This window comes from Lagopus leucura, unplaced genomic scaffold (assembly GCF_019238085.1).
Source record: "Lagopus leucura isolate 7727_CA_CO unplaced genomic scaffold, USGS_WTPT01 Super-Scaffold_100018, whole genome shotgun sequence".
Taxonomy (NCBI): Eukaryota; Metazoa; Chordata; class Aves; order Galliformes; family Phasianidae; genus Lagopus; species Lagopus leucura.
In genome coordinates this window covers 13,167,844-13,181,343 of record NW_024962272.1, presented here as the reverse complement: position 1 = coordinate 13,181,343, position 13,500 = coordinate 13,167,844, and the positions used below count along the sequence as shown (strand labels likewise).

The 13,500-nt window shown below is 46.6% G+C and overlaps 1 protein-coding gene across 1 annotated transcript; it reads left to right on the top strand.

The window, feature by feature from the left end:
- The first annotated feature begins 3,160 nt into the window (after positions 1 to 3,160).
- Positions 3,161 to 5,640, top strand: GAS1 (growth arrest specific 1). Its single transcript, XM_042877497.1, has one exon. The coding sequence runs from the start codon at positions 3,351 to 3,353 to the stop codon at positions 4,293 to 4,295; it is 945 nt and encodes a 314-aa protein (XP_042733431.1). The 5' UTR covers positions 3,161 to 3,350; the 3' UTR covers positions 4,296 to 5,640.
- Positions 5,641 to 13,500: the final 7,860 nt, after the last annotated feature.

Sequence of the window (13,500 nt, the reverse complement as noted above, 5' to 3'; positions counted from 1 at the left end):
AAGTGCCACAACCAATAGGAGATTCCTTTTCTATCTGCCATAATGACTGTTAGTGGTAGAAGACTTATTCTGTAATAGCTTGGAAAATTATTATTAGAGAACAACACTGACTGTTTTACAGAAAAGGATGGCCTATTTTAGAATTCAAATAACAACCAGATCCTATTTTACTGTCCAGTCATGACATATTTTCCAAATGATTCTTTGTGAAAAAGAGTTGCTTTCCCGCATACACTTAAGTCTACTCTGAAAACCCAAAAGCTGAATTTGGCAAAACTGCTTCTAGTGCCTGAAAACCTGCAGCCAAGAAGAGAGGTCAGAGATTTTTTCCATTGGTTTAGATTCACAGAAGGCAAGACTTCCTTCCTCCAACAGAGCACCACGCATCCCAAAGCCCCCAAGTGCCAAACAGCACAAACAGGGACAGAATCCAAATGCCAGACTGGTATGTCTTTAAGCACTTTATGGTAACTTCTTTTCAAAGGATATATAAACCTAGATGTGCAAGATCATAGTCCAGATGGTTAAAGGTGCGACAAGTGGAATGCCAGCTATTTTGCCGTAAGACTTTCTCAGTTGTTTGAAAGGAAATAAAAATTCTAAGCTTCAAATCAGCATTTCCGTTATTAATACCATTATTAATGTAGGAAATCCGCCTTCCTTAGCTGAGGGGCATCACAGAGTTGCACGCACCTCTGCTCCGTACCCGGCCCTCCCGACCGCTGCGGTGTGCGCAAGATGTCCATTCCCTGCGCTCGGGTGCGCCTTCCGCGGCCGTCTCGTCCCCACCGGGACGCAGAGCTGCAGCGAAGGCTCCTATGCTCCCCCTCCTGGGGCTCTGAAGTTCCGCGGCTGCTTTCCTCGCAAAGTTACGGCCCCGTGTGCTTCGAGGCGAGGAGCAGGCGCTGCACGACGGATTTTGCAGATGGAGGCAGGAGCTGCGTGGAAGCAGAGCACGTCGCCTGGCTGTCCAGAGGGCAGCCCCTTTGTGACAGACACAGCGGCTCCAACTCTCCCCCGCTGGGAAAGATCGGAAAGCCCCCTGGTTCCACATCGAAGGATCTTGCCCTGCAGTCTCACCCCCGTACGCATGGAAGAAGCCTGTCCCCCCATCTCCATGGGGCACAGCCCGGGTCGCTCTCCCCAGCCACTAGGCTGAACTTGCAAACCCGAGCAGCTGGCACTATGCATTTACTGCACTTTGCCTAAATGGCATTTGACATTATTAATCACGCAATTAAACAAGGATTAAAATAAAGGGCAAAAAAAACTAGTTGGATGGCTGCTCTGAAGGCAGTTTTCATGGATTTGGGAGCAAGTACATCGTTTGCACCAGAAAGGGCAGAGCCGTATTGAGGAAGGACCACTAGCAGCGTTAAAAGCGACCACAATGGAGTGAGCGCGTGTGCTGGCCGCTCAGCACATCCATCACACTGGCCCCGGACGCACCACGCCGTCTCCCACCCTTCCACGCGCTCTCAGACATCTCGCAGCGCTCGGATCCCCGAGTTTCTGGGAAATACATTTAGCCCTAATTTTTGTGACAGATGGAGTTGATAGTCTCAGGATGAAAAAAAAAAAAAAAAAAAAAGCGCCAGTTTTGACAGGCAGCAGATTCCGCTGCCCCTGGCGGTCGGAGGCGATGGTGCTCTGGAATTAAGGTAGCACGAACTTGAAAGGCAGAGGGTAAACGCGGCACTGTTCATTTTGTTTTGCTCCTCTCCTTGCACCTGGATGTGAGCACTGCCGTGTCTAGTTCCTTAAAAGCAAATTAAAAACACGGAGAGTACAACAGGTGGGCAGGGCGGTTTTCTTTCTGTGAAAATCCTCTTAGCTAGCAGGTTTCAAACCAGCTTCTATTGGTGGGCAGACCTGCACGAAGTACCACACAACTACGCTGATCCTCGCAGCACTTCCGCTGGTCAGGATCCTACGTCCGCGCACAACCACTACAGGCAGTAAGCTGAGCTTGGTGTGTGTACCATTGGTAGGGTGTATTAAGTGGCACTGCTGAGGACGCAGCAAGCCGCAGTACTTACATGGTTGCAGGACCCCGCTACCAGCACGTCGGGACGGAGAACGGACAAAGCCACCCTCCGGAGCCCGGAGCCCCAGCCTCGCCCCCACGTGAGACGAACGGAGCGCGGCCTCCGCTCCGCTCGGGGATGTGCCTTCGCCCCGTGGCTGCGCAGGACCGCGCCGCCTTAACGGGAGGAGGGGCTCCTCGGGGGGACTGTCATTCTCCTTAAGCCTTTCCTTTCAAGCTTTGAATGTGAGCTGCCCTCCAGCCCCCCTTTTCGCTTCCCTCACTCCAGCAGATCGTAAAGAGAGGAGGGAGGGGAGGGGAAAAAAAAAAAAAAAAAAAAAAAGTTTCAACAACAGGCTGGGCCAATGGCAAGTCGCAGAGCTGGAAAAGGGGGCCGAGCGAAGGGAGAAAAAAGTGGAGAAAAGGAGAAAGAGAGCAAGAGAGCGCAGGCTGGGGGATGTGTAAAAGAAGAAGCGTTGCTAATTTTTTTTGTTTGTTTGCTTTTCCATGCATGCATAATGAGGCCTAATCAGAGCACGTTGCCGCTGCTCGGAAGGCACTTTTGTATTTAAAGCCTTGCAAAGAAAAAAAGATCCGCAGACGGATCCGCAGAGCAGCTTGCAGGGCTTGTTGACAACAGCAGCAGCATCAGTCGCCCAGAGAGAAAGAGACCTCGAAGCCGGCCTTCCTGCCTTCCCCGCGCCGCCTTCGCGCTGACGGGGAGAGATTTCTCTTCTCTGCTGCCCGAAGTGCGACCCGAGCCCAAGGGAGCAAGCAGAGCCGGCACCGCCTGCGGGATCGGAGCGGCTGGCATGTGCAGAGATGCTGCGAGCGGAGAGTTAAGAGCTCACGAGAAGGCAGCGGCAGCAGCCGGGCATTTATTTTGTGCAAAAAAAAAAAAAAAAGAAAAGCGAAAGAGACACGGAATTGCATGAGGATCGGGTCAGCACCATGAGTTCTCCCGACGCCGCCTTCAAGTCCCCAAGTGCACTCCGAAGCCGCGCTCCTCCGCGCGCTGCTCTGCGCTGAGCTCCACGCCGCCGCGGAGCCGCCGAGCCGAACCAGACCGAGCCGGGCCGGGAGCAGCGCCTGCGGCGCTCGGGGCGGCCCGGGGCGACAGCTTCGCACCGCGGCTCCGCCGTTTTCAGCGACAGGGGGCCGCAGCCCGCGCGGATGGATTGATGCGAGGAGACCTCATGCGCACGGCCGGCGGGAGTTCTGCAAACTTTCCGAGCGGCGGCAGCTCCTTCTCTTCTTCATTCTCCTCGCCCGGCGGCTCCTCTCCCCCGCTACCCCGCGGCAGCAGCCGCCTCCGCCGCCCGCGATGCCCGCCCGCCCGCCCGCCTGGCTGTGGCTGGCGGCGGCGCTGGGCGCCGTGTGGCCGCCCCGGAGCTCTCCGGTGCAGGGCCGGCGGCTGATCTGCTGGCAGGCGGTGCTGCAGTGTCAGGGGGAGCCCGAGTGCAGCTACGCTTACAACCAGTACGCCGAGGCGTGCGCCTCGGTGCTCCTGCAGCAGCAGCCGGCGGTGGGCGGCGGGGACGGGCCGGCGGCCGCCGCAGCCTCGGCCGCCTCCCGGCGGCGGTGCCCCAGCCACTGCATCGCGGCCCTCATCCAGCTCAACCACACCCGGCGCGGCCCGGCGCTGGAGGACTGCGACTGCGCGCAGGACGAGAACTGCCGCGCTACGAAGCGCGCCATCGAGCCCTGCCTGCCCCGCACCAGCAGCCCCGCGGCCGGCGGCGCGGGGGGCGGCGGGCCCGGCGGCGGCGCGGGGGGCGGCCCCGGCGTGATGGGCTGCACGGAGGCGCGGCGGCGCTGTGACTGGGACAGCCGCTGCAGCCAGGCGCTCAACCGCTATATGGCCTACTGCGGGAAGCTGTTCAACGGACTGCGCTGCACGCCCGAGTGCCGCGCCGTCATCGAGGACATGCTGGCCGTGCCCAAGGCCGTGCTGCTCAACGACTGCGTCTGCGACGGGCTGGAGCGGCCCATCTGCGAGTCGGTCAAGGAGAACATGGCCCGCCTCTGCTTCGGCGCCGACGTGGGCAGCAACGGCGCGGGCAGTAGCGGAGGTTCGGACGGCGGCCTGGAGGAATACTACGACGAGGACTACGAGGAGGAGCCGAGCCAGAAGGGGAGGGACGAAGCTGAGGACAATGCGGGCCCGGAGCCCGGCTTCCCCATGCAGGCGGATGGTGCCGGCCGGGACTCCGGCGCGGCCTGGGCGCTGCTGGCCTCCATCTTGCTGCCGCTTCTACCGCCGCTCTAGCCTCCCGCCCGGCCCTGGCCACGGCCCCGGCCCCGGGCAGGGCTTCCCCGCTTCCAGGCGAGCGGACAGTTAGTCCCGCCGTTATCCGGGCGCCTCCCCTGCGTGTCTGTCCCCGTGTGCACTATGCAATGCGTCCCGGCCGCCTGGCGCTGCGGCCCGCGGTGAGGTGAGGGGAAGGACCTTAAATCGGCTCCCCGCTGCCTCGGAGGGAGGGAGAGGAAGAGAGGGCACGGCCGCGTGTCTGTAGCGATTTGACATGAAGGTTAGAAAGAGGCGAGGTGCCCAAATTGCTGCCAAAGCTATTGCCCGGCAACCTGACTGTCACTCGGTACCGCTGTGCCCGGTGCTGCGCTGCATCTGCCGCTCACTGAGCTTAGGAGAGCACCGGCTGAGCGAGGTGAGGTGGTTCGCAGCGCTGCCTCTTGCACACAAGTTTGCCCTAACGCAGCGGGCCGGCAGCCGCCTCTCCTAACCTAGGGGCACACAAAAATGATTCTTTTCAAAGAGAGTTGTTGGCTGTCGCAAACAATGCAACTTGTCTTCCAAAAGAGCTCTGCACTGCCATCTTCGAAAGACACTTTTAAACTCAGAACATGTATGTTCACATATGCTGAGAAGCTATATTGCCTCTTGTATCAGGGTGCTGACCTCTGGTAAATCTTTATATAGAGATGTATTTAAAACTGGGATTTGTTACCAGTCGCTCTTCTTTGTTGATACAATTTTATAAATTGTATGCTTTTGGGGATAATTTATTTAAGAAAAAAAAATAAAAGTTTTAAATCCACATCCTATTTGCCAGGTAATCACATGCGCTAGTCATTTCTGGAAAGGTACAGGTTTTGTTTTATGTGTAAAGGGATACCAGCAGCAACGATTCACTGGTGTATTTTCTAGAACACCGAATGTACAGTGTATTTTATAGATTTGGAGTTAACATTCTTATTTGGAGAGACTTTATGAACACTGTAGAATTGTATGTACACATTTCTGAGCTGCCTTAAACCTAGTATTTTTTATAGAAGGCATAACAAAGGCCTGTGTTTCAAATATGTATGGCTTTTTGTACTTTATAAATGTTTAAATTAGTAAAGAAAGAGCTTTAAATAATGGATGTGGTGAAATTGTTTTCCAGGGACACTTGAACTCTCAGCTCCTGAGATTGGAAGGAGGGGGAGAGCAGGGGAGGGGAGGACGGGAGCCAACTGCAGAACAACAAACCAAAAACAACCAACAAGCAAAAATCTATGCCTGCCTGTAATACTTTACATAGATGTAAATTACTGGTATTCTTACGTTAATGAATAATTACGTGCAACAAGTAAATACAGCTTTGAAAATACTACTTTAAAATAGTGGTTGATTTTTATAATGTGTTGGCATGGCAACATGCTGGTGCCAGAAGATAGTGAAGCGATTCAGGGACACTGCCCCTGTATGTGTGTAGAATTGCTTGTGCACTGTGCTTTCTTCTTGAAGTGGAGGCATGTTGCTCCACTGATACCCTCAGAAATACTCCCTGCCACGCGAACAAGGAAACGGTGAGAAATGCAGAATGCAGAGCCTTCATGCAGGCTGTGGTGTGTGCATCCAGGAGGGTGCTGCAAAATGTGCGTGAGTTATCATTCATCCTGTCTTGTCCCACATTGAATAACACAAAAGTAAACAAACTGAGGGGATCAGCAATTACCAGATCTTGTAATACTGTTCTGAAGAGTTGCTTTGCGTTGTGCTGAAGCCTGGTTTGCTGCCAGAGCTACTGATCTACACTCAAACGCCCTTAGATAAATAATTACACTCTTAAGCTGTGTTGAGTGCTGATACACTTGACCTTGTAAATAGAAATGTTTGCAGTAGGAATAAACTCCAGCATTGGAAAATCTTTTAAACATTAACACAAAAGACAAAGCTCAGTCCTCTAGGGATTTGAGTTTGGACTGCGTCAAGCCAGGCACACACACACACACATACACACACAAGTTTAAAAAAAAAAAAAAAAAAAAAAAAAAAAAAAAGTTTATTTATCTTTTATTCATGGTGTTTATTTAAAGCTTTTCATTTTAAATGCAGTGATTGGAGGGCAAGTCAGAAGTTTAAAAGCTACCACAAATAAACTTTGACTGAGGGGGCAACAGATTAGCAAGATAGTGTCTTTTTCATCTTACCAGATCTTGACAGAGGGCAAGTCCACATCTGCCTGTTGTGTAAATCAATGAAATTAGAAATCCTCGCTTCTGGATTAGTTATTTCAGTGACAGATTATTATTTCTTTGGGGATGTGAACTTGATTAAGATTGTCCAGTAACACACACGGAGGCACGCGTGCACGCGCATACCGACCCCCAAATAGCTATGATTTCAAACAAGTATATGAGTATGCTGTGTGGCTGTGATCTGAAGTTTGTTTTTTTAAAGTCGTCTGAGTGGTTGAGTAAACTTTTGTTAAAACAAAGCTGGAAATGTTGTTTCCTCAAGAAGAGAACGGAGCATCTGGGTGAGACTTGTGAATAGCATCAGCTTTCTTTGCAAAACACTGGGTCTGCTGTTCTGCAGAGAGATGATCCTAAGTAGTCTCTGGTTCTTCAGGAGATGCTCAGAAAGACATTTTCACTTTACCAACACTTGTGCCAACAAGGACTAACTCACTGTTGATGAAAAATTAAGTCCCACCTAAAAAGCCTCTATTTTTCTTCAGCAAGGAGTAAAGACATTTGCACTAGAAAAGAACCAATAATTAACATCTACAATAAATTCAAGACCTGATTTTACAGGCTCCTGTCAAAATCATCTGCCTGGAATAAATCAACACTGAGCAATTCTAGGGGGAGAAGACTCATCTGTATGCTTCCTTCCCCATGGAAAGAGGATTGCTTTAATTTAAATAATTGCACAATAAATACAGCTGAACTAATTTTGTCCCACAAATGCCTTCTATTATGGAGATAACTGTGTCATGTTTGTCATGTTGTCAGAGTAAGCACATTTCCAGGAAGAATGGCTGAGTGTGTTGGTATGTGTCCCAGCCTACAAAGCCAGTGCAGATGTTGATGTCTATCAAATTCGTATTTCTTCTGCTTGATTTTGAGACAAATGGAAATTCTTGAAATGTCAAGGGATGTAGTAAGGACAGTTTTAAATGAAGAAAAAAAACCTCACATTCCCTGACAGAGGAAGATTTTCCACAGGAAAAGAAGTTCTGGTTTGTATGGATGTTTGAAAGTGCTCTTTGCCAAGGTCCTGTCTAGCCAGTCTCTTCTGAGAGGGAAGAAACTCTACCATTCCATGTAAAATAATCCAGTAGGTTCTGCTCCCTTTTCATTCCCACTTACCAGATTTGAATTCTTGGTGACAGTTTATTTGTCTTTGGAGGCACTTCAGTGACAAATGTTTAAGGGAGTGTGGGACAATGGTGGAGAACAAGGAGGCAGTTCATTGAACTGACAGTGACCATACAGTAAATAGAGGGAGATTCAAGCTTCACTGATCACCCAAGCACACAGCAAAGCTTTTGTATGCAATCACAATGGACATAACATAAGGTCTCTGTTTATTTTTAATGATATACAGTGATGTATGTACAGACAGACATAAGTAACTTTCAAAATTCTTATGAAACAAATCCTTACAATGAGGAAAAGACCTGATTTGGCCATTCTTTTACTGTCTAATTGAAAAGTCTGATGGATTTTAGCTGCAGTGCCTCCTCCATTCCTTGTAAGACCTGTCAATGTACCAGATCTCTCACTGCCAGCATGCGTGTATAATGTATATCCATGGCAAGGATGCAAGGGTGACTGCAGACAACTTTGCAGTTCCATTTCGGTGAGTTAGAAAACCATTCAGAATTGAATGAATACTTGCTTTTTGGTTTGTTTTTGTTGCTTTTTTTTAATCGTTGTTTTAAGTTCACTGGAAGGGGATGAGAGCAACTCCAGAATAGACATGGTGCAAGCAGAGACAGTAGTGGGACACAAAATTGTCACCAGCTGAGTCATGGAAAACACAGCTTGAGGGGCTGAGTTGCATTGTATTTTCAGTGTCACTAAAACAAATTCAGACTTTCAATTGATTTTGTTCCTGTCCTCAGTAATAACGCAACACACTGCCACACTGCCTGTGATAAGTCACTGCGAGTCATCAGGAGAAGTAGGCAGTCTTGCAGAACAAAACATTTTCAACTGAGAAGAGCAGTGTTTCTGTGTGAGATTTAGAGCTTGCGATACGGATTGGTAACCAGTAAAGTCGAAAGTTACTGTATTTTACTCGAGGCATTGGCTGTGGTAGACAGTTGAAAAGGCTCACACTGACTGTCTGAATGACATAAGTAATGCGCTATTAGCATAAATACTTTCTAAGACATCCATTTAATCAATTTCTTAAATAACAGAATGATCTACTACAAAATAGTGGACTGTATACACTATATTTTGGCACAAAGATGGTCATTCTCCCACTAGTAACCAGGGGCTCTAAATAAATGATTTCAACAATGTTTTATTAAAGGAGGACAAGAGCCCTCGAGCTGCATTAATCGCGGAGAAGTCGAGTGGCACTTTTGTTATGGAAATGTTAAACACATAATAGTTCAGGCAAACAATGTGGAGCCACTTCATTCTCTCAGCCATGCTGACACCTCTTAAAGAGGAACTGCAGGGAAGGATGTGGGAAAGATTTGCTTTCTGAGGAAGCTTTCAGCTAATATTTTGGATATTTACCTCCAAAACTCAGGCAGTGCAAATGTAACTGAAGGGCATAAGAATATAACAATAAAGAGGGATGATTTATGCAACTACTACCAGTAATCACCATTTGGTACCCAAATTCAAGACAGCCATTGACAGGAAAACCTTTTTTAAATGTTCTTTTCATGAATTTATTATAAGCTAAACGGTTATTAATGTAAAGGGTCTATGTTCATGAAAAGAGATTATTTTGAACACAAAGTAGTATAGTTCTAATATTATTCCTTGGGCTGGAAAGGGAAAGACAAACAACCTGGAGTTATCCCAGGGGAAAAGATGAACTGAGGTTTAGCAGGATGGGGCAGAAGATTTGTGGTATGTAGGCAATTAAGAAATGTATTCATAAAATGGTACGCAGTGAAAGCACTGCTGTGTAAAGGGAAGTTAATTTTCAAAACTGGTTATTTCAAACACACTGGAGGAAGAAAGGCTGAAGAAAATGCATAACTATTGTGTAGAGGTTTGTAGAGGAAAGTAATCATGTACTTATCATCATGTATCATGTAACAAAGAAAAGAAACTACAAAAATTATCAAGAAGTTAGTAGAGACAGCGAAAATATCAGAAGAAAAGGTAAAAGTGATAATAATTTCAAGATTAAGCTAATCAGCTTAATTAATGTTGGCAGAGCCATCAAGGAAGATAAATGTGGTAGTAAGACAAGTATTCATCTTTGGAGAGAATATTTTTACTTTCTTCAAAAGTCAGAGAGTGAATTCACCTTCTTGTCCTTGGTGCTGCACCTGGAACAAGTTTTCAGACAACGCCTCCCTCAAGTTCAAGGACACTGAGAAACTAAAAAAGAGTGAGACTAGGAGGATGGCTGTGATCAGTGAGGAACATATGAGGGAGCTGTGCTTTTGTCTGGACAAGAAGAGGCTACTGCTAATCTATAGCTACTAAACCAGGAGTTACATAGGCTACAGGACCAGACTTCAGTATTAGATGGTATGATAGAGTGCATGCATGAATTGTGGCTGGATGGTTTGGAGTGAGCATCAGCAAGAACTATGTCAGGTAAGGTAGTGCACAATTTTGATAGGATTCCCAAGGAAGCTCCAAAACCTCTGCCTTTAGGGGATTTCAAGAGTTGACTTGATAGCCCCAGCTGATTTTCATTCAGTGTTGGCTGTAATACGGCTTCTAGCAGAAGGTGGGATTGGAGGGTATCCAGAGGTCCCACCAATATAATTTCCTGTAATTCTGATTTTAGTGTTTGCATGACAGTGAGAAACCAATACATTTTTTTTTACTAGATCAGGTCTAGATGAGGACTATATATGGCACACTTCAATGGAGATGGTAATGCAGGAAGATTGCAGAGAAGAGGCAGTAGCCTAGCATGTCCGCTAGGCCAGGGTGGGTAGAAAACAGTTGACAAAGAGTCAAAGGAACTTTAGGACAGTAGAGAGCAAAGCATACCATATAGTCCATAACTTGAAGACAAGAAGGAGGAAGTGTAAGTAAGGAAACAGAGAAATGTAAGGGAATGCAATGAGGAAAAGGGAAGGTGTCTGTCTGTTGATAGCTCTTATGAACTCAAAAATGGGCAGATTGACTAGAAAAGTAAAGAAATGGGATGGGAAGAGAATTTGGAAGAAAAAGTACAGGAAGGAATTTGCTTTCCTTTCTGTGAGAAGTACTTGTATGTACACATATCTTTGGCACAGCAACTGACACAGTAACTTGATGCCTCAACATAATAATCATAGAATCACAGAATGACTTGGGTTTGAAGGGACCTCGGAGATCATCTAGTTCCAGTTCCCCGGGCTTGAACATTTCCAGGGATGAGGCATCCACAGCTTCTTTGGGCAGCCTGTTTAAGCCCATCCTCCCCATCCTCACAGTGAAAAATTTCTCCCTGACGTCCAATTTAAATATCCCCTCTTTTTGTTTAAAACTCTTCCTCCTTGCTTTATCACTATCAGACTATGTAAAGAGTTGCTTTCCCTCCTGTTAATAAAGCTACCTGTAAGTACTGGAAGGCTAAAATAAGCATTCTCTTCTCTATGCTGAAAGTGCCCAGCACACTCAGCCTATCTTCATAGGAGAGGTGCTTTGATCATCTTTGGTCTCACTCTGAAGGCTCCACAATTAGATCTTCCCACTTGCATGAATGCCTATATATAAATACAGACAGTGCTGACATTGTATTTTTAACACAGAGCTGTCTGAGCTATTACAGTGCTCTGCATAGTCATAGAACACACATTCACATGGAAATAAACATAGCTTGGTATATATTCCTTCTAAACAAAAATAAAAAGCCATGTGTTTTTAGTGCCCTATATCACAAATTCGATTACCTACTACTTCAGTCACCTACTACTCTCTCCAGGGAGACTGGCTTTTCAGTATGTAAAGGGGGGCTATGAGAAGGAAGGAGACAGACTCTTCAGCAAGGTCTGTGGTGATAGGACAAGGGAAAATGGTTTCAAAATAAAAGAGGGAAGATTTAGACTGGATATAAGGAAGAGGTTTTTGCAACAAATAAAGGTGAGGTGCTGGAACAGGATTACCTCTGGGAAGTTGGTGGATGCCCCATTCTTGGACACTTTCAAGCTGAGGCTGGACCAGGCTCTTAGCAACCTGATCCAGCTGTGGGTGTCCCTGTTCATTGCAAGGAGTTGGACTAGATGATCTTTAAGAGTACTTTCCAACTCAAATGATTCTATAACTCTACAATTCATGGCCTGAGTATATTTGGCTTACAATATTTTTCATTGTTTAAAAAATTGATAGGTAAGATAATTTAAATAAAACAAATATAAATGCCAGAATTTATAATTGCTCACTGGCAATGGCACTAAGCCTTCTTTTAATTCAACCAGTGGTGACAGTTGATCATTTGCAATTGACATTGCAGATACGATCTTTATAAAACAGTGGAATCAGAATTGCTCAGGTTGGAACAGACCTTAGAGATCATCAGGTCCACCCATAACCAAACTATACTACCCTATCTCTAACAACCCTCTGTCTGTAGCATGATGGCATTAAACATGAAGACTTCTATGCCAGCATCACTAAGATTCCTGAAATCTGATTTTGTTCCAACACAGCAGATTGAAGTCACAAAGTGGTTGCTGGAGTGCTAGTGGAAAAGAGAGTACAATCAGAGTGATTGACTTGGTAGTGGTTATCTCTTTCAAAATGTAATTATAAACTTGCTGAAACGTTTTAATATCATGTAATAGTGGATTATAGCAGGAAGTAAAACAGAAACTCTTATACTATCATAGAAATTCTTATACTATCATATTTTTGTTCGTACTAGTGTACTCAGACTATAATGTATGTTTGCAAATTAGCCTTAAGATAAAGGATGAGGGGAAGTCATATGGAATAGAAAAATAAAACTGTAGGATCATAGAATTATAGAATGGCTTGAGCTGCAGGGGACATAGAAGTCCATCTAGCTCTACCCTTTCTGCCATGGCCAGGGTTGCCACCCAGGCTGCCCATGGCCCCATCCAATCTGGCCTTGAACACCTCCAGAGATGGAGCATCCACAGATTTTCAGGGTAGCCTGTTGTCTGTGCCTCACCACTCTCTGAGTATCATAGAATGAATCATAAATAGTAGAATGGCCTGTGTTGAAAAGGACATAATGATCACCTAGTTTCAACCCCCTGCTATGTGCAGGATCACCAACTACCAGATCAGGCTGCCCAGAGCCACATCCAGCCTGATCTTGAATGCCTCCAGGTATAGGGCATCGATTACCTCCTTGGGCAACCTGTTCCACTGTGTCACCACCCACTATGTAAAAAACTTCCTCCTAATATCTAATCTAAACCTTCCCTGTCTTAGTTTAGAGCTGTTCCCCCTTGTCCTATCACTATTGACCTTCATAAACAGTCATTCTCCCTCCCGTTTATATACTCCTTTCAGATATTGGAAGAAGTAAAACATTTCCTGCTAACATCTAGCCTAATTCTACCCTCTTTTAGTTTATAAACATTCCCCCTTGTCCTATCACTGTCAGATAGTGTAAGAAGTCTGGCTTCATCTTGTTTATAAGCTCCCTTTAAGTACTGAAAAGCTACAATTAGGTGGCCTTCTGTTCTCCAGGCGAAAGTTCCCCCAACCCTTCTTCAAATGGTAGATGCTTCAGCCTTCTCTGTGGCCCTCCAATTTCATGGCCCTTCTCTGGACCTGCTCCAACAGCTCCATATCCTTCTTCTGCTGAGAGCCCTCAGGCCTGGATGCAGTACTCCAAGTGAGGCCTCATGAGAGGCAGGACCTCCCCTCTCCCACCTGACCTCTCCCTGCGGACCACCCCTATTTTGATGCAGCCCAGGATACAGATGGCCTTCCAGGTTGCAGGCAGTCACTGCTGGCTCATGTCAAGTTTTTCATCTATAGGAAACCCTAAGTTAGAATAGAATAGAATAGAATAGAATAGAATAGAATAGAATAGAATAGAATAGAATAGAATAGAATAGAATAGAATAGAA

Bases quoted from the DNA above. Each gene is read 5' to 3' on its own strand.
- GAS1 (XM_042877497.1), top strand. From the start codon at position 3,351: ATGCCCGCCCGCCCGCCCGCCTGGCTGTGGCTGGCGGCGGCGCTGGGC.